This window comes from Podarcis vaucheri (genome assembly GCF_965113315.1).
Source record: "Podarcis vaucheri genome assembly, chromosome: 10".
Lineage (NCBI taxonomy): Eukaryota > Metazoa > Chordata > Lepidosauria > Squamata > Lacertidae > Podarcis > Podarcis vaucheri.
Genome location: NC_138748.1, coordinates 12927527 through 12947528, shown reverse-complemented (window position 1 = coordinate 12947528; position 20002 = coordinate 12927527). Strand labels below are relative to the sequence as shown.

The 20002-nt window shown below is 42.3% G+C and overlaps 1 protein-coding gene across 11 annotated transcripts in view; it reads right to left on the bottom strand.

Moving 5' to 3' along the window:
- TAFA5 (TAFA chemokine like family member 5) overlaps nt 1-20002 on the bottom strand; it is a 354249-nt gene that overhangs the window by 71605 nt on the left and 262642 nt on the right. For all 11 annotated transcript variants that reach the window (XR_014223828.1, XR_014223829.1, XR_014223830.1 and 8 more), the window contains one exon: nt 9131-9258. Coding sequence is in view for 4 of the 11 variants with exons in the window: in XM_082239904.1 (XP_082096030.1) it covers nt 9131-9258 (128 nt within the window). In the remaining 7 variants the exon portion in view is untranslated. The remainder of the gene's footprint in view (nt 1-9130; nt 9259-20002) is intronic.

The window sequence follows — 20002 nt, the reverse complement described above, 5'->3', positions numbered from 1 at the left end:
TGAAGGAACACCATGGCCAAACTTGAATCAGATAGGTCAAGTGCTACTTCCATAAAAGTAGCAAAACAATAAAATACCCCCCAGGGCTAAATTTGAGGCAAGACTTGCCAGTTTCACTTCAGTGAATGCCAGGCCTTACTCCAAGCACTTGTCAAGGACCATAAGGCCTCTGAGTATGTGCAGAGTATCTTTCTTTTGTTTAGCAAGATTTAGGCAGAAGTCAGATGTAGTCAATTCAGTTTCAGTGCCTAAGCCAATACCACTCACATTCTGTAACCAATAAAAGTGGTGGCCTTTATTTGCCCATTAACCTAAAACACCATTTCCAAGTGTTATTATTCAACATATGCGGGAGGCCTCAGGGCCTTGATGCACAAGATTTATATAATGCTTAATAATAATAATAAATTTCTTTTTTTTTATAAAATTTTTATTAGTTTTACAAAAGTTTTTTTAAAACAAACAAACATATAAGAAGACAAACAAACAAGCATAATTTCATAATGTCCTTTCATAAACTTCTTTCCTCAGACTCCCCCATACCTCCCCTTTCTGCATCCTCATGTCCATATTTTTATAGCAACTTATAAATGTTTTTTCCGCCCTAATTCATCATAGTCCTTTCTTAATCTGATCTTATATTACTGCAGCCCTTTCTTTCTAGAAAACCTCGACATTCTAACATTCATCAAGTTTATAATAGACCTTAAGATAAGTCTTGAATTTCTTCCACTCTTCTTCCGCAGTCTCCTTTCCCTGATCACGAATTCTGCTAGTCATTTCCGCCAATGTCATATAGTCAATCACTTTCATCTGCCACTCTTCCAAGGTGGGTAGGTCTTGTGTCTTCCAATACTTTGCGATCAGTATTCTTGCTGCTGTTGTTGCATACATAAAGAAAGTTCTATCCTTCTTTGGCACTAATTGGCCGACAATGCCCAAGAGAAAGGCCTCTGGTTTCTTAAGGAAAGTATATTTAAATACCTTTTTCATTTCATTATATATCATTTCCCAGAAAGCCTTAATCTTCGGGCATGTCCACCAAAGATGATAAAAAGTACCTTCAGTTTCCTTACATTTCCAACATTTGTTATCAGGCAAATGGTAAATTTTTGCTAGCTTAACTGGGGTCATGTACCACCTATAAATCATTTTCATCACATTTTCCTTTAAGGCATTACATGCCGTAAATTTAATACCGGTGTTCCACAACCTTTCCCAGTCAGCAAACATAATGTTATGACCAATGTCCTGTGCCCACTTAATCATAGCTGATTTAACTGTTTCATCTTGTGTATTCCATTTCAACAGCAAGTTATACATTCTTGACAAATTCTTAGTATTGGGTTCTAATAATTCTGTCTCAAGTTTTGATTTTTCCACCTGGAAGCCAATTTTCCTGTCTTGTTTATAAACCTCCATTATTTGATAATAGTGGAGCCAATCTTGTACTTTGGGTTTTAGTTTTTCATGGCTCTTTAATTTCAATTTCTCTCCATCCTGTTCCAAAATCTCACAATACTTTGGCCATCCGACCTCCATATTGACTTTCTTGTGTGCCTTAGTCTCTAAAGGTGACAACCATCTAGGGGTTTTGTTTTCCAACAGATCTTTATATCTCATCCAGACATTAAACAACGCTTTCCTAACAATGTGGTTTTTAAAGGCACTATGCACTTTGATTTTGTCATACCATAGATATGCATGCCAACCAAATGCGTTATTGAAACCTTCTAAGTCCAAGATATCTGTATTCTCGAGGAGCATCCACTCTTTCAGCCAGCAAAACGCTGCTGCTTCATAGTACAATTTTAAGTCCGGCAGGGCAAATCCCCCTCTTTCTTTTGCATCTGTTAGTATTTTAAATTTTATTCTGGGCTTTTTGCCCTGCCAGACAAATTTCGCAATATCTTTCTGCCACCTCTTGAAACAGTCCATCTTATCAATAATCTGCAAAGTTTGAAACAAAAATAACATTCTAGGCAATACATTCATCTTAATCACTGCAATTCGGCCTAACATTGACAATCTCAAATTTGACCATATTTCTAGATCTTTTTTGATTTCTGACCAACATTTTTCATAGTTGTCCTTATACAAGTTCAAATTTTTAGATGTTAAATTTATCCCTAGATATTTCACCTTCTTGACCACTGTCAAACCTGTCTCTTCTTGAAACTTATTCTTCTCCATATCTGTTAAGTTTTTCCCTAAGACTTTGGTTTTTTGTTTAAATAATAATAAATTTCAAAGTGGTTTACATAACATTCATTTAACATCACAATGTTAAAGCAGATTTTAGAAATAGTAGCGATGATAAAATTAACCAAAATGATATAAAACCAACAACTTAAAAAATAAATACTTGCGGCAAAATTGCTTGCCTGGTTAGGTTTAGCAACAAGAAATATTTTCCACAGGTGTGACAGACCTTACATCAAAGGCATGTGCTTCATATTAAAGACAGGGAGTTTCAAAGAAACACATACTTAGAAACCGAATAAACTTTAGAATAAACTATACAGGAAGCTTATATCTAGACTCGTCTTCAATGTCCTTCTTTTTCATTTAGCATAAGTAGCATATACCAGCTACTAGATAAGTAACAGTTAATTACTAATCTTGAGAATTGTACTGATCACCCACTGACAACTTCTGGGCAAGAAGGGGAAAGCTTTAAAATAAAATGTTTCAAGAGCATACTATTAAACAGAAGCTTGGAGCAAAAAGTTTGCACTGGCATTATTGATTGGCTCTGTAATCTACGCATGTGCAATGAAAACCGACTTAATCCTATAGGGGATGAAGAACAGATGAAAATTAGAAGTCCATGGCCAGAACCCTTTTCCTGCAGGACATCTGTACTCAGAAAAGGCAACGGGAAAAATTAATATTTTCAAACTTAGTATTAATATCTCATCACTTTTACATACTTTGACTTGGGTGCACCCTTTGCTGATCATTAAAGTAATATTACATAAAGAGGTAGCTTTCTTTTATGGAGCTTCAGGGATTTGAATGAATATATAGGATTAGCAAGAGGTACAAGTTAATATCCCAGCAACTGGAAGTGTCGTTTTGACATTTTAATCTCAACAATTCAACAGATTGCTCTGCAGATTTGTTTCTGTAACAGCTGATCTTTGGTGCTTTTTTTTTTCCTTTTTGAACTGGTTGATGGATTGTGTTAATGCCACTTTATAAACTAATCTCCACCCAAAAAGCACACACGAAAAGAGTGAAGAACTGAAGATAATTTGACATGATAAGAGACCATAGGCAGTGGTCTCTTACAGTGGTACCTTGGACTCCCAAAACTATTTGAAAACCATGGTGTGGCTTCCGATTGGCTGCAGGAGCTTCCTGTACTCAAACAGAAGCTGTGTCAGATGTTAGGCTTCCAAAAAGACTCTCACAAACTGGAACACTTGTGGGTTTGCAACGTTCGGGAGCTGATTTGTTCGGCAACTAAGCCATTCGGGAACCAAGGTTTGCAGTATATAAAAAAAGCTGAAGATACTAGGGGTCAGCACCTCATGAGAAGAGAAGAAGAGAAGACTCCCTGGAAAAGACCCTGATGTTGGGAAAGATGGAGGGCACAAGGGGAAGGGGACGACAGAGGATGAGATGGTTGGATGGTGTTCTTGAAGCTACCAGCATGAGTTTGACCAAACTGCAGGAGGCAGTGGAAGACAGGAGTGCCTGGCGTGCTCTGGTCCATGGGGTCACCAAGAGTCGGACACGACCAAATGACTAAACAACAACAACACTAGGGGCATTGGAAGGGGGGCGGGGGGCAGAGGGTTCGCCCCAGGTGCCATCATGGAGGGAGGTGACAAACTATCAAAGAACAATTACTGCCCTACTAGGGTGGTTCACAAAAAACTTCTTTTTTAAAAAAATGCCTGCTCCAAAGCTCTTATCTTACTACACTAGGGATTATATAGCTATATCTGAAATTTCATGCATATCAGTTAATATCTTGACCCTCCTCCATGAAAATAACTGTTTACTTGGCCGTTTTCACATGTTGTGAAGGCTGAACTTTCAATTCAGTGGAGCCAAAACGCAATCCATCCTGTAGATTTAGGTATCTGTCCACAGTCACCTACTTGTTATCAGGGGCCCAGAATCCACATTCCTTTGTAAGAAAATATGAAATAACATAAAACCATTTTTGCAGGCAAAAGATAAAATAAAAATCATGGGGTGGGGGGTGACAAGAAATTTTCTGCACAGGGTACCACCTGACTTTTCTACGCCTCTGCTAGGGATTAAACCTGAGAAATGCAAAGCATGCCATTTATAACTGAGCTGAAGGATTCTCTCTCTCTTTCTCTCTCCCCCCTCTCTCATGCACACACACACCAGTAGTCATTGAACCATTGTCCCAGGAAGAGCTATGTGATGTTAGTTCAGGCCCCCATCCATCCAAAAGAACTATTGTACCACTGAGTTTCAGACTGGATGGCAGGTCCCTCAACCATTCCAATTTAAGAAGGACACCCTAGAATTACAGGAGCCATCCTGGCTTCTGATTGGATCCTGGATTGTCTCATTTTTTGGCCAGTGCTGTGGCACGAATCATCTAGAATCATAGAATCATAGAGTAGGAAGAGACCACAAGGGCCATCGAGTCCTACCCCCTGCCAAGCAGGAAACACCATCAGAGCACTCCTGACATATGGTTGTCAAGCCTCTACTTAAAGACCTCCAAAGTAGGAGACTCCACCACACTCCTTGGCAGCAAATTCCACTGTCGAACAGCTCTTACTGTCAGGAAGTTCTTCCTAATGTTTAGGTGGAATCTTCTTTCTTGTCGTTTGGATCCATTGCTCCGTGTCCGCTTCTCCGGAGCAGCAGAAAACAACCTTTCTCCCTCCTCTATATGACATCCTTTTATATATTTGAACATGGCTATCATATCACCCCTTAACCTCCTCTTCTCCAGGCTAAACATGCCCAGCTCCCTAAGCCGTTCCTCATAAGGCATCGTTTCCAGGCCTTTGACCATTTTGGTTGCCCTCCTCTGGACACGTTCCAGTTTGTCAGTGTCCTTCTTGAACTGTGGTGCCCAGAACTGGACACAGTACTCCAGGTGAGGTCTGACCAGAGCAGAATACAGTGGCACTATTACTTCCCTTGATCTAGATGCTATACTCCTATTGATGCAGCCCAGAATTGCATTGGCTTTTTTAGCTGCCGCGTCACACTAGCTCCCACGAGAGCTTGGGACCAAAAAAAAAATGAGTGTCTTGATTTTGATCAGTGGGATGTTGGAGTGTATGGGATACCAATGCAAATATTTGTGTGATCAGACTGAGATTTCTTCCAGGATTGTAGCAGCTATCCATTTGGGCCTTATATCAGATACATTTTTCTTTCTTTCTCCCTTTCCATTATTTCATGGAGATACTTATTGCTCCTTTATAGCAATTGGAATTGGGGGAAAACGTTTTACAGGTGAAGTCACTTTTTGAAGTAGGATTATAGTTCTGGCAGATTTGCTGACACCCACCCCCATATTCAGATAACTGGTTACTGATATAAAATGGTAAGAAAAACCTGTTTATTTCCAAATCTACCACCATTTAGGATGGAGGTAAGTATGGAGGCAACTCCCTTTGTTTGATCTAACTGAGCCCATAGATTTATTTATTTGGGGCTGGGCTTGTACGGAATAGTAGCAAAAGAAATTCACTTGGATTTCAGTTAGTAGAAACGAACTACAGTATAATAAAGCTGATGGTAAGGAACAAATTACCTTTCCCACCCAACCAGCATGTCATTTATATTAATAGTGGGGGATGCTAAGTTGCTCTGTGTGTAAGTAAACTCTATTAAGAAAGTCACATCCCTTGGTGAAGCTGGATCCTTAGTAAATTTTACTAGCCAAGCACTGAGCTCTGTGTCAGAGTAATTACACCCTTTATCTACTGTGAGCTCTCTTTTAGCTTCTTCATACTCCTTAATTTCCCACTTCAGCCAATTTAGCAGTAAAATCGCAGAAGTTGAAAAAGGTTAGCTGCTGAGGAACTGGAGCATGAATGTTCTGTTAAGCTCCATGCCTTATAATCGCATCATGTAAAAGAAGGAATTAATTAAGTAACAATTAAGTAGTGGTGGATCATTGACAATATATATACACTTTGGTGCTAAAATTAATCTCCCCTATAACACCAACAGGATAGTGCATTTTTTGCTTTGAAAACACTGCCAAGTTATATCCCTGAAACGTGAAAAGGAGAAGCTGCTCTCCCGTTTACCCTAAACTGTTGTTGTTGTTGTTTAGTCGTTTAGTCGTGTCCGACTCTTCGTGACCCCATGGACCAGAGCACGCCAGGCACTTCTGTCCTCCACTGCCTCCCGCAGTTTGATCAAACTCATGCTAGTAGCTTCAAGAACACCATCCAACCATCTCATTCTCTGTCGTCCCCTTCTCCTTGTGCCCTCCATCTTTCCCAACATCAGGGTCTTTTCCAGGGAGTCTTCTCTTCTCATGAGGTGGCCAAAGTATTGGAGCCTCAGCTTCACAATCTGTCCTTCCAGTGAGCTACCCTAAACTAAACAACCCCAAATGTTGGAACCAAATCCTTGATCATTTTGGTCGCCCTTTTCTGTACCTTTTCCCAACATATAAATATCCTTTTTGAGGTGAGGAGACAAGAACTGTACACAGTATTCCAAGTGTAGTCACAAAATAGATTTGTATAACACCATTATGATAAATAAAAGTTTAGTTGTTAAGACCCTTTCTGAATGATCCATTGGATGGCATTTGCCTTTTTCACAGATATCACACACCAGGTTGTTGTCTTAATCAAGTTATACACTATGACCCCACTGTCTCTCTCATTCTTGGTCAGCCAGCACAAATTCAGACCCCAGCAGCATACAGTATATGTAAAATTGGGATGGTTTTTTTTTTTTTTACCTCAGTGTACATCAGTTTATACTTGCTTACGTTGAGCCGCATTTTCCCATTTTACTGCCCATTCACTCAGTTTGGATAGATCCTTTTGGAGCTCCTTGCAATTCCTATTTGCTTTAGCTACCCTGAACAATTTTACATCATCAGGAAACTGCTTCTCATCCCTTACTCTAGATCATTTATGATACAGTTAACAAGCACAGCTCACAATACTTTCGGGGGCAAATCTTTGTGGAACTAAAGCCATAATAAAGACCAATGAGTGAAACCACAATATATAATTAATAGTCCATTGGGGAAAAAAGATACTGTACATAATATTCTCTGGGAACAAGCAGTAGAGTTTTCCTGGTGGTAGTGGTACACTCACCAGGAAGACGAAGGGGCATGGCAGTGGTGAGATTAGGTGAGTTCAGTTTTGGTGGTGGCAATATATGCACACGCCTCCAGGGCTGCCACTGTCAATCCAGAGCTCCCTTGACATTATTGCTTGTACCTTGCCCACTCCATCCTAGTCCCAATATGCACAGTGCTGCTGCTGCTTACCACCACCCCTGCTGCTTCGGAGGGATAAAAGAAAGCTTGTACAATGTGAACACCAAGCCAAACACAGTCCACCAGCCATAGAACATACGGGCCCTCCACGCCCCCAAGACTCAATAAATATGTGCTGGGAAATAAAAACAAGGAAATTGCCAATTGCCTGGGAGGTCAGGCAACTGAAGGTGTACTCTGCTTGGTGATTCACCAGTTGGGTGCAAGACATGTCTAGAACTTCCATGTCTCTGGATTGATGGGGACCTTCTTCACATTGCACAATCCTGAATGAAGCCACAGCAGCAGTCAAAGATTTAAGGCCTCTCCCCATGCCACTGTTCCAAATCCAGATCACCCATTATTTGTGAAAAACAAAAAGGAACAAAACAGAAGGCCAAACAACATGGTTTAATGCCCATGTCTAGTTTGACCTTAAAAAGTGGGGCACACTGACATACTTTAAAGTCACTGCAACATCCCTGGGGGTTTATACACTTGCAAATTTGCAAATTACAGTCATCTTGTTATTTTTAGACTCTAATTCTGGTTTCTCTTCACATATTATGATGATTCAGTTTTCACTGATTAGTTCTGCAACAAAATATGGCATGGAACCAGTGGGATCAGGAATACAGACATGAGTGAACAACAATCAAAGGAAGTACATCTCAAGTAAATTTCCTGGGGAAGGGGGAGCAGGCTGCCAATGAATATTGTCCTGGTCTAGTGAAACTAAGCTGTGTAAGCTGCTTAGGGTGATTAGGCATCTGATGGACAGCTAGGATCAGGTGGGAAGTGAGGTGTAAAGACAGAAATATGGTCTTGCCAAATGATTCTCACTCAGAGAATGATTTCAGCCACATATTTGATACGGTGACATTTTCCTTAAACTTTCCTGGTCTGAATTATTTGCATTAATTGATTTATATTTACATTTATATTTCAGTTTCCCACCTGAAGGTGCTCAAGAACAGCTTACAGTCAAAATAAAAAAGAGATCAAAATCATCATAAAACCGTATTAAAAGTTTCACTGAACACGTCAAGAATGCTCAAAAAAGAACTCAAATTTTCATCTAAAAGTTTCTTATGGAAAAAGCCAGCCACCGGTTTGACTTCCCTGAATGCCTAGACATCTAACAGCGTGGACCTTGTAAGGCTTTCTAGGGTCAGACTTTCATAATCCAGATCCTAGCACCCAAACCGACAGATTTCCAGTAAAAGAAAACCTTATTTCAAACAGTGGTGATGCCTTAGGCAACATCTCAAGGGGACAAACATAGGAGAAGGTGCCTAAGATCCAGTTATTTAGGTATAAGAGGAAAAGCACCACTCTGAAATTAGCCACTTACATAAAACTGGTGTCACATGCTTCCAGAGTCTTATATACAACAGAAGCTCTGGTGCCACACTATGGACTATCTGAAGTATCTGAGCTGTCTTCAAAGGCCACCCCACATGCAGCAGGCAAGGCGACAAGTTCCAGGGTACACATGACAATGGCAAAGCATAACTTATAAATACTGACAGATACCTAAGCATATTGGATTCCACACACATATTAATGGTGTGTTTGTGTGTGGGATTTATGGCTAAACACCTGTTCGATGAGTGAAAAGTTTAGGTGGAACGCAAAGGTATACAAAGAACAGAAAAGGCTTACCGTAGTTGTCTTTATTCTCCCACCTGGTTGTGTACAGGTCCAGCCTGATTTATTGATTAGCAAATCACAGCCTTCTCCTTCTAAACATGGAAGCATTTCACACCACTGTTTTGTTTTTATAATGCGTGCTGTGGACAACAAAAGAGAGAAAAAAATCAGCTTATACTTCACGTTTTCCTGTCTACAAGAGTTGCTTGTGTGTGGAGTCCCCAAGCCACCCCTCAAAATAATTCACAAATCACACATAATTTTTGTTTAAGGTTTTTGGCATAATTCTGGCCACAACTTTATTAAAATACATAATCTGTGAGTGGTTGCTTAGGCATTGGCTATGACTATCTGTCCCCCCACCTGGGACAGAACTGACTTTCCGAACTGCCTTGGAAGCCAGTGAAAGGAAAACAATATTGGGGATCAGTTGAGCTGAGTGACAGTCCCTCACCGCTCACCTAACCTGCTCCCTAAGGCTTGCCGGGCCTGGTCTCATTTCAGGGATTGGACAAAATCGTGGCAAGCCCCAGGATTCCTTTAACGGAATTCCCTTCCACACCACCATTGGAGGGGCAGGCCCAGCCTATCCTTACCCCTCCTCCACCAATTTTTATAACCAATGCCTAACCGCAACCTTACAAGTTGTGACGAATTGCTAAGTAGTAGGCAAAAACCAAATGGCACCAGCCAATCAGCCAAATGGACAAAATTCCTACTAGGCCCCTGCCCCAATGGCAGACGACCCCATGACAGGCATAGCAAGGTAAACTGGAACTCAGGGCGGGCGGGCGGGTGATCCAATGCACTCAGCGAAAGAGAAAGCAAAAGCTGAGAGCCCCAATATTTAAAGCCTTTGGTCCCCCCCCCAAATTGCTACATGGAATTTGCTCCAGCAACCCGGCCATCCATTCGTTGCCCCAGGCCATCACAATTTTACCTGCCTGGCAACAGAGGGTTGGCCTGGCAGACCCCACCGCAACACGTGCTCTCATTTCAGGGAGAACACGCTTTATTTTGACAATACATCAATGCTCCATTTCAATAAAATGCTTAACCAATGTATAGCATGACCCTTCTCCTTGGGCACAACTATAAGGAGATTGAATGGTGTTGCTTCCATTTCAGATTAACCACACTTTCATGTCATTTCTGAACCCTAAATTGTGGTTGATCTTAACTATGGTTGCTGAAACAGGTCAGCTCATCAAATGAGGTATGAAGTTGGCTTGTTTCAACAAACTATAGGTCAGATTAATCACAGTTTATCCAGATATGGATGAAAAGGCAAGCTATGGTTAATCGAAAATGGAAGCAAAAGCTTCGAAATTCTTCCTTGCAGTTGTGTTAGACGAAGGGTATGTGTGTGGGTGTTCCTTGCGAGCACTGCCAATGTGACCATAATTAAATTCCACCACAACAATACAAAAAAGTCTTTATGACACTCCAGGTCAGAGATCTTGAAATGACAGATGAGTAATCATATGGTCCTCGCTCAAAATAAGCTGCCCCAAGTTCAAGGGAGAAAGGGGCCAGCAGAGCCAGCACACAAGATCCATCTCTGAAGAGGTGCAATCAATGAAGATGGATCCTTTGTTGGCTTAACCTCCACGCTGACCTCTCCTGTAAAGGCTGTTAAACTGATATGGGCTCATAAGTGCTGGAAGCAGCTGACATGCACCAATTGCACCAGGGTGTGGATTTTCTTGCTTGGAACCTATTTGGCTCCGGTTTGTGGATTTTACAGATCCAGTGAATGCATTCATCCATATTTGTTAGAATTTTTTTAAAAAATTGAATTATTATACAGTTACAAATGAAACAAAGAATACAGACATTTCTACTGAATACACAAGGAAAGGAAAAAGCAAAGGAAAAGAAAAGGAAAAAGAAAAGGAAAAAGAAAAGGAAAGAAAAAGAAAAAGAAAACAGAACAAACGCAAACAGTAAAAAATTAAGTACAATACAAGGTAACTATAATAGTCATCCCAGACTATTCTTTACCTGAATACTGACTCTTCTGGGGTGAATCTCTTTCTATTACACTTTTGGTTATTGATTTTGACTTCTGTCGACCTCATGGTGGTTCATTTCCTATAACTAGTACAATTTCTCTGTGTTTCAATATATTCCTTATCTTGGTATAAGGAGACATTTTCCCACTTATGGGTTTATTCTAAGCACAGCCAAACATTGGTTGTTGAACCTTGACTCGATAGGTAGGTATTTAGACAATCCCATTCCTTCTGGACTATTTAATTTCACTTGTTCCAATACTTGGCTATTAATACCCTAGTCGCCGTCACTGCATAGAAAAATAATTTTAATCTTTCTTTTGGAATATTATCAGTTAGAATTCCAAGAAGGAATGATTCTGGTTTTTTTATGAAATGTAATTTTTAGTAATTTTTTCATTTCCTCGTAGATCGTGTCCCAGAATTTTTTTATTTCTGGGCACGACCAGCATTCGTTCATATTATTGTCTGTCTGAAGCAAGCAACCCTGACAACTTCCTCTCCTTCTTCATCAAGTGTTGGGTATTGTCAGGGGTACAGGGACAGAGGCACAGGGAAGGCAGGAAATGGAGAGCGATGGAGAGGAATCCCAGGAGAGCGAGGAAGAGGATAGCAATGACGCAGGGGATTCCATGAGTCTCTCCAGCGAATCAGAGGATTCCCAGAAAGGGGCACCTGTGGTAAGGGCAAGGGGAGCCCCGGGGGGGAAAAGTGTCAGGAGCGGGGGGCCAGCAGGGGACCCCAAAGCGGCAGCTGGGAATCAGGGCCAGCCTCCCCACCAGAGCGCAGCGAGGGAGGGGGAGGTTCCGGTGTGTCAGAGGGAGCAGCTCCGGCTACAGAAAAAGGGGAGGGATCAGAGCAAGCCGTTCTCCCGGAAGAGGAGGAGGGCAGTGAGGGGAGTAGCATAACTGTCAAAAGGAAGGTCAGAGGTTGGGGGTACGCGCCAAGTTCAAATGAGGAGGCGCGCGGCAGAACAGGGAGCCCGGAGGAGGAGGGGCCAGGACCCAAAGCCCGCAGGAGGGGGCAGGAGCAGTCTGGAGACTCCGCTTCAGGAGAAAGCAGGAGGGGGGGAACCCCGGCGGGCAGAAAGACCCTGCGGAAAAGGAAAGAGAGAAAGAGGTGGAGCAGCGTTAGCTTATTAAACTGGTGTAGGGGAGGGACCGATTCAGAGGGGACTTCTAATGTCTAGGAGGAAGAGACGCAGGGCTGCACGCCTCGGTTGTGGAACCAATAAGGAACTGCAATAAACATCCTTGTATATAAGAAGAGCTTGGCGTTGGTCTTTTGTGAGCTGAGACCTGAGGCAGCCCTGACAGGTATGAATTATTCCTTTGCAAACAAGGCGTTTTTCTTTATGTGTGTGTTGATAACTTTGAAGTCAATGTTATCATAGTGATAGATCTATGCCACAGCAAGATATGATTGCTGGGGTTTTAAGCATAGCCATGTGGTTATCTGCTCTAGCGAGGCTTTTCTCTCCCCATACAGTGCAGGCAGCCCCTGTCTACGCATGTTCAATATGTGCGCGGTCATGTATATGCACATTGCGCTAAACCCGGAAGTGGCCCAGAAATGTCATAAAGACGTCACTGAAACATCACTAAAGGGGCAGAATAGGGGTGGAGGTGGGACAGAATGGGGTGTTTACAATCTTTTTCAATGGGTTTCAATTATACATGACGTCATCCATGTGCACGGTGCCTTGGAACATAACCCCTGGGTAAACTGGGGACTGCCTGTATAATTTCCCTCAGATGGAAATACTGACAGAAATAATGCCACAAACTGTCATTATACACCACAGGTACATACTCTAAGTAAGAACAACAGTAACTGGAAATCCCCTGTGAACATTCATGGGTGGGGAATCCAAATATATAGTAGGATCACGTCATACACTAGGGTGGGCTGTGGTCTAAACCACTGAGCCTCTTGGGCTTGCCGATCAAAAGGTCGGTGGTTTGAATCCCCACGATGGGGTGAGCTCCCGTTGCTCTGCCCCAGCTCCTGTCAACCCAGCAGTTTGAAAGCACGCCAGTGCAAGTAGATAAATATGTACCACTGTGGTGGGATGGTAAACCGCGTTTCCATACACTCTGGCACTCAAAAGGGAAGCATAATACTCAAAATGGAGCACGTTCGGCTTCTAAAAAAAATCGCAAACCCGAACACTTACTTCCGGGTTTGCATTGTTTGGGTTCCAAGTTGTTTGAGTTCCAAGGTGTTTGAGAACCAAGGTACCACTGTACTTAATTCCTTGTACTGAACCATGATACAGTGGTGGCCCGCAAGACGAATGCCTCGCAAGACGGAAAACCCGCTAGACGAAAGGGTTTTCCGTTTTGGAGGTGCTTCGCAAAACAAATTCCCTATGGGCTTGCTTCGCAAGACGAAAATGTATTGCGAGTTCCTGCGGGGTTCCCCCCCCTTTTCCCAAGCCGCTAAGCCGCTTATCAGCTGATCCTAAGCCGCTAAGCCGCTTAACAGCTGATCCGCTAAGCCGCTTAACAGCTGATACGCTAAGCTGCTTATCAGCTGATCCGCTAAGCCGCTAATCGCTTATCAGCTGATCCGCTAAGCCCGCTAAGCCGCTAATAGCGCTAATCCGCTAAGCCACTAATGGGCTTGCTTCGCAAGATGAAAAAAACGCAAGACAAAGAGACTCGCGGAACGGATTCTTTTCGTCTTGTGAGGCACCACTGTATTTAGCTTTGACTAATAAGGACTTCTTGCACTTACTGTTTACATGTGAAGCATGAATAGCAAGGATATTAATACAGGGTTGATAGCGATTTGTTCCCTTATTTATTTATTTATTTAATAAAGAGAGTGAAATCCCTTTCCTCTGAAGATCTGAACAAAGCAAAACACCCAACTCTGTTCTGAAAATGCTATGACACTTAAACTGGGCTACGATTAGGAGAACAGGATTAAGACAGAACATGTGAACATGTGCACACACGTATTTATCAGGTTTTTGTACTTTCTGTCCCCCACCTTTGATATGAATTTATACGCTAAAATGTGTCAGCAACCATGAGAACTCCGTTTGCAAAGTCTCCTGAATATTGATAAAACCACCGGGCTGCTTCAGATATTTCTCTCTGTAAAGTTTCCTGAAGGCACAAAGTTTATGAAACCACTGGCCTGTTTCAAATTAACACTTCCAATTTATATCTAAATCAGCTGACCACCTAGCATGAATAAGCTAGGCCACAAGGGCTTGCATGAGATTTAGAAACTCCGAAGAGAATATCTCCCAAACTGTTGAAATCCTAGTTTTCGGGGAAAGAACAAATAAGAGTCAGATAGCTTCAGGGTAGTTAGTTTTTGCTGTCTAACAAGGGATGTTAATTGAATGCTTGCCTCTAGAGAGAAATCTTTGTCAGGAATCACTGTGCTCTGTTTCCATCCCCTGCTGTTCCGCTCTGCTGTATTCAATTAGTGTACTGGAAGCAAAGTAAAATTTAAACTGATCTCTGACATGCCAGCAGAAACCACTACAGGGATCAGGTTTTTTGGGACATCTTGCTTTGTTGCCAATATGCTGAGCATGTCAGAGTTAATGGGAGCCAGAGGAAACAGCTAGTGGAGGTATCGAAGGAGCATGGGAGAGAAGAGGCAAAGTACTAGGAGTCAAAGTAGCAAGAAAAATTGCCAGTTTTAAGCTGTGGCTCTCTTAAGGCAGCTCCCTGTTTCACATAGCATTTGGGAGTAGCAAGAGCTCAGGGGCAGAGCATTCCTCCTGTGTCGAAGGTCCCAGGCTCAATCTCTGGCATCTCCCGTTCAAAAGATGAGGGAGCGGGAACAGATCTCTGCCTAAAACCCCAGGAGAGCCATTGTTGACATTTCCATTTCACCTTAAGGAATAGGCATGAGATTGTTGCGTGTCACATGTCTGTTTACTTTCCAGCTCAGTATGCTGGGATCTTCCGTTTGTGCATAGCTTTTGCTGTTCTCTCGGAGACGACATGAGAGAGAGACGACATGTTTCTTTGTTCTGACTTATGTTTAATAAATCTGTAGCTGTAGCATGACTTCACAAGCCACACGCCTATTCTGTGTGTGCAATTGTTGTTTAGTCATTTAGTCATGTCCGACTCTTCGTGACCCCGTGGACCAGAGCACGCCAGGCACTTCTGTCTTCCACTGCCTCCCGCAGTTTGGTCAACTCATGCTGGTAGCTTCGAGAACACTGTCCAGCCATCTCATCCTCTGTTGTCCCCTTCTCCTTGTGCCCTCCATCTTTCCCAACATCAGGGTCTTTTCCAGGGAGTCTTCTCTTCTCATGAGGTGGCCAAAGTATTGGAGCCTCAGCTTCAGGATCTGTCCTTCCAGTGAGCACTCAGGGCTGATTTCCTTAAGAATGGAGAGGTTTGATCTTCTTGCAGTCCATGGGACTCTCAAGAGTCTCCTCCAGCACCATAATTCAAAAGCATCAATTCTTTGGCGATCAGCCTTCTATATGGTCCAGCTTTCACTTCCATACATCACTACTGGGAAAACCGGACCTTTGTTGGCAAGGTGAAGTACACTCTGCTAATAGCGTGCCCTGGCTTTTGAAGTCCGGGTCGCTGATTTACGTTGGAGAATGGGTCGATGGAAGGAGACGTCCAAGCTGGGGCATGCCAGCTGGCCTCCCGGCCCTCTGCAAGTCGACAGCCACTGCCCATCAGAGGAGACATTACTTGGTAGTCATGTACGAAAGCAGCTTGCTGCTATTCCCTCACTCTAAGTTTGGTGTTTCACATCCTTGTCCCTGGTGTTTGGAAAGGAAGGGAACAGAGATCCTAACCAGTCACTCATAGGCTTGGATATGTCAGACTAGCCACCTCACCACTCTGGTATTAGGAGCAAGCTCCAATTATGAGTCATTCTTGGAACCTCTCCTCTTTCTTATCAGTCTTTTCATCTTAATCCTCTAGACCCACCTCTTATTCTGGAATCTTCCAAGAAGTCTATATACTCTTGAACAACTCTGAAAAAAGGTTTTTGATAAGCTCACTCGACTTCTAGTGCTATTACCTCACTTTCACACCCAAGGCAGCATAGGGGTAGTCAACAAACCAGCTCATTTATGGTATTTATATCTCGTCTTTCTCCCAAAATGGAATTCAAGGTGGGAGGACACAGGTGGGAGGACCCAGCCAATCTTGAAACGCTCACGAGAGAAAATTAACGTAGCGTTAGCAAGATTCTAAAAGAATATTCATACATCGACAGGTCATAAAAATGCCAATGTGGTGTACAATGAAATCATTAAAATGTCACAAAGCTATAAAATGTTAAAATAAAGTGACGGGGGAATAACGATGGCATCTGTATCATATTCCTTCTATGGTACATCCTGTGGATGAGCCAGAATCCTTGATAAATGTTCTTGTCCCAACCCAACTTGTTTGCGTGAACAGCAAGCAGAAAATGCAAACTGATATGAAAAAGGGGGGAAAAAGGTATTCGTTGTGGCTATCAGTGAAATAATTTTTGCTGCCCCTGCCCCCAAGAAAACCAAAGGGCATCAATGCAGTTCGTGATATAAAATGCATACACTGTTTGATTGTAAATGAAACCTCAAAGTGATTTTTAAAGATAAAACAGTGAAATCAAGAGAAGGGGGAATACAACCCTACGTTAAAGCATGCAAAAGTTAAATTACTGAAACAGATTAAAATTACTTCTACTTTCGAAGAATCTGGGGAGGCTTCTCTAAGCAGGAATGTTTTTAGCAGTACAGTGGTACCTTGGTTCTCAAACATCTTGGTACTCAAACAACTTGGAACCCAAACACTGCAAACCCGGAAGTAAGTTGTAATAATAATAGGGGTTGCTCGTGCGTAAGTTGCCGCCACTCCTGTCTAGGTTGCCTGGTTGAACCTTTTCTGTCTGGACAGCCCTTCACTTCGTGGCTGTCTCAGTCGCTAGCAGAATCCGTCAGTGGGCGTTTCTTAAACCTTTTCCAGCATAAAAGCTGTTTGACGCCAAGTCTCCTCCTACTCTCCCTGCACAGAAATCTTCTGCACAGGGAGGGTGTGGGTAGCGGAGGACCTGTGCTCTCCCCGCTGGCCTCCGGCGAGGAGTCCTGGAGCCCCCTCGCCGATTCCCCCATCTGCCCCCCTTTATCCCTGGTGTTACGCTGATTTCCTTCCCCCGCTGATGAGCTGCCTCTCTCCCTGCTGGGCCCTTCTCCAGCATCACTCAGGAGCCTTGCCTCCGCCTCTGGCTCCGATGTCAGTTCCCTGACATAAGTGTTCTGGTTTGAATTTTTTTTTTTTCAGAAGCCAAACATGCTCTGTTTTGAGTGCCACACTTCTGTTTGGAGTGTTACGTTGAGGTCTGTCTGTTTTTGCTATTTATTTTGCGTTTTTGTGGCTCTTTTTTGTGTGTGACTGTGTGTAACCCAGTTCAGCTACTGACTGATTGATTGACTGTGTGACTGCAGTACATTGTTTATTGCTTTCATTTATCCATCAAATGTGTTGTACTAAAAGAACTGTATGCAATCCCTTCCCACAAGATTAACACATGCATCCCCCACCCCACAAAGCTAGCAAAAGTATTTTGTTTCTGGAAGTTTACAATGTTGCAACAGATTTATGAGGGGGAAAGCAGATCTAGGTTGAAAGCTTCATCTGTCTATCCATTCATTCATCCACCCATCTACCCTTGACAAGCAATCAAATTTTAACAATTTAAAATAAAAAAAATACCTGGCTGATAAATAAAATCCATGTGTTGGAATATCAGTTACTGATAGACATGGACGTGATATGAATTGATTATTTCTCCTGCCAATCAAAGCTCTTGTTAGATATGCATCTGATGTCATAGATGCACATAATGAAATTCCTGATTGACAGCTAAAGCCTGTCACATTGTTCACACATTTTGATGTGTGTTATAAAGGGACAGAAATCAATGGGAAACACAGAGCGCTGAGTTCTTAGTTTTTCCTAAAAAAAAATCCAAGGTGGTTTCACATTTGGCAAAAGCAAAAAAAAAAAAAAAAAAAAAAAAAAGGCAAGCAAAACTATAACAACAACAACAACATTATTTATACCCCGCCCATCTGGCTGGGTTTCCCCAGCCTCTCTGGGAGGATTCCAATAAAATATTAAAAATACAATAATACATCAAACATTAAAAACCTCCCTAAACATGGCTGCCTTCAGATGTCTTCTAAATGTCTGGTAGTTGTTGTTCACTTTGACATCTGGTGGGAGAGCGTTTCACAGGGTGGGTGCCACAACCGAGAAGGCCCTCTGCCTGGTCCCCTTAACTTGACTTCTCGCAGTGAGGGAACCACCAGAAGGCCCCAGGAGCTGGACCTCAGTGTCTGGGCTGAATGATGGGGGTGGAGATGCTCCTTCAGGTATACTGGGCCAAGGCCGTTTAGGGCTTTAAAGGTCAGCACCAACACTTTAAATTTTGCTCAGAAACATACTGGGAGCCAATGTAGGTCTTTCAAGACCGGTGTTATGTGATCTTGGCAGCCGCTCCACATCACCAGTCTAGCTGCCACAATCTGGATTAGTTGTAGTTTCTGGTTCACCTTCAAAGGTAGCCCCACGTAGAGCGCATTGCAGTAGTCCAAGAGGGAGATAACCAGAGCATGCACCACTCTGGTGAGACAGTCTGTGGGCAGATAGGGTCTCAGTTTGCATCTCAGATGGAGCTTGTAGATAGCTGCCTTGGACACAGAATTGACCTGCACCTCCATGGACAGCTGTGAGTCCACAATGACTCCCAGGCTGCGCACCTGGTCCTTCAGGGTCACAGTTACCCCATTCAGGACCAGGGAGTCCTCCACACGCGCCCGCCCCCTGTCCCCCCAAAACAGGACTTCTGTCTTGTCAGGATTCAACCTCAAGCTGCGGAAACATTTTATGGATAAATAAAGCAGAATTGCAAAATGCAAAAGTGCGTTCCTTTTTTTAAAAAAAAAATTACTCCTTGTTTTAAAAATAATGCTGATACTTTGTTCATGCTAGATGTTAAAAACAAAAATAGAACCATTATTTTATAATATGAGTATTATAATAATTCTTTCATATTATGTATGATTGTGTCTGGTTTCCAATATTTATCATCTTTACTACTTACACACTCCTCAGTCAAAACTTAGAAATAGTTATTGCATGGGTCTCTCTCACTAGAAGACCAATAATAGATAGGGAGTGTACAGTTTTATAAACTGGTATAGCAAAGATTGGGGCATCAATTTCTGCACTGCCATAACAGCTGCAGAGGGAAGAAGGGGGGTAGAAGGATTTATTCCATGAACCTGCCTTCTGCTCATGTAATCCTGACTGCAACCCATAGCAAATTTTAATATTTAACCCCAGCTCACTCTGTTCTTTCATTCTCAAAATTTGCCCTTGTGATCATTCTAGTCCACATGATTACATTGATAAAGTATTGGTTAAACAGAAGTTAATATTTGCCATTGTTTTTGTGACTCCAGGGACTCTAGAAAGCATTAATCTTGTATGAAAAATTCAGCTTTAAAAATGAATCAATCTTTCCAGTGCAAATATGCGGCTGCTATCCATATTTGCTTCTGCAGAATATCGAGATAAACAACATTCAGAGATGTACAATAGCATTTCAATGCATTGCCTTTCCCAGAGAGGCAATGTGTAGTATTTAATGCATTACTGAATAAGGAGGTCAAGAGAAATCTCTGCGGTTCTATAAAATGTTGTGGTAAGGCATAACAAACATCAAGAAGTTTCTGTGGTAAGCCTGTGACTTATGGTTGAGTTAAACCACATTTTAGAATGGTGCGCGCACACAAAAAATCTAGCAATATATCATGTTCCTAAGTACCTTAAAATGAGAGGCCTGAAATCAATAAGAAAATTGTGTTTAA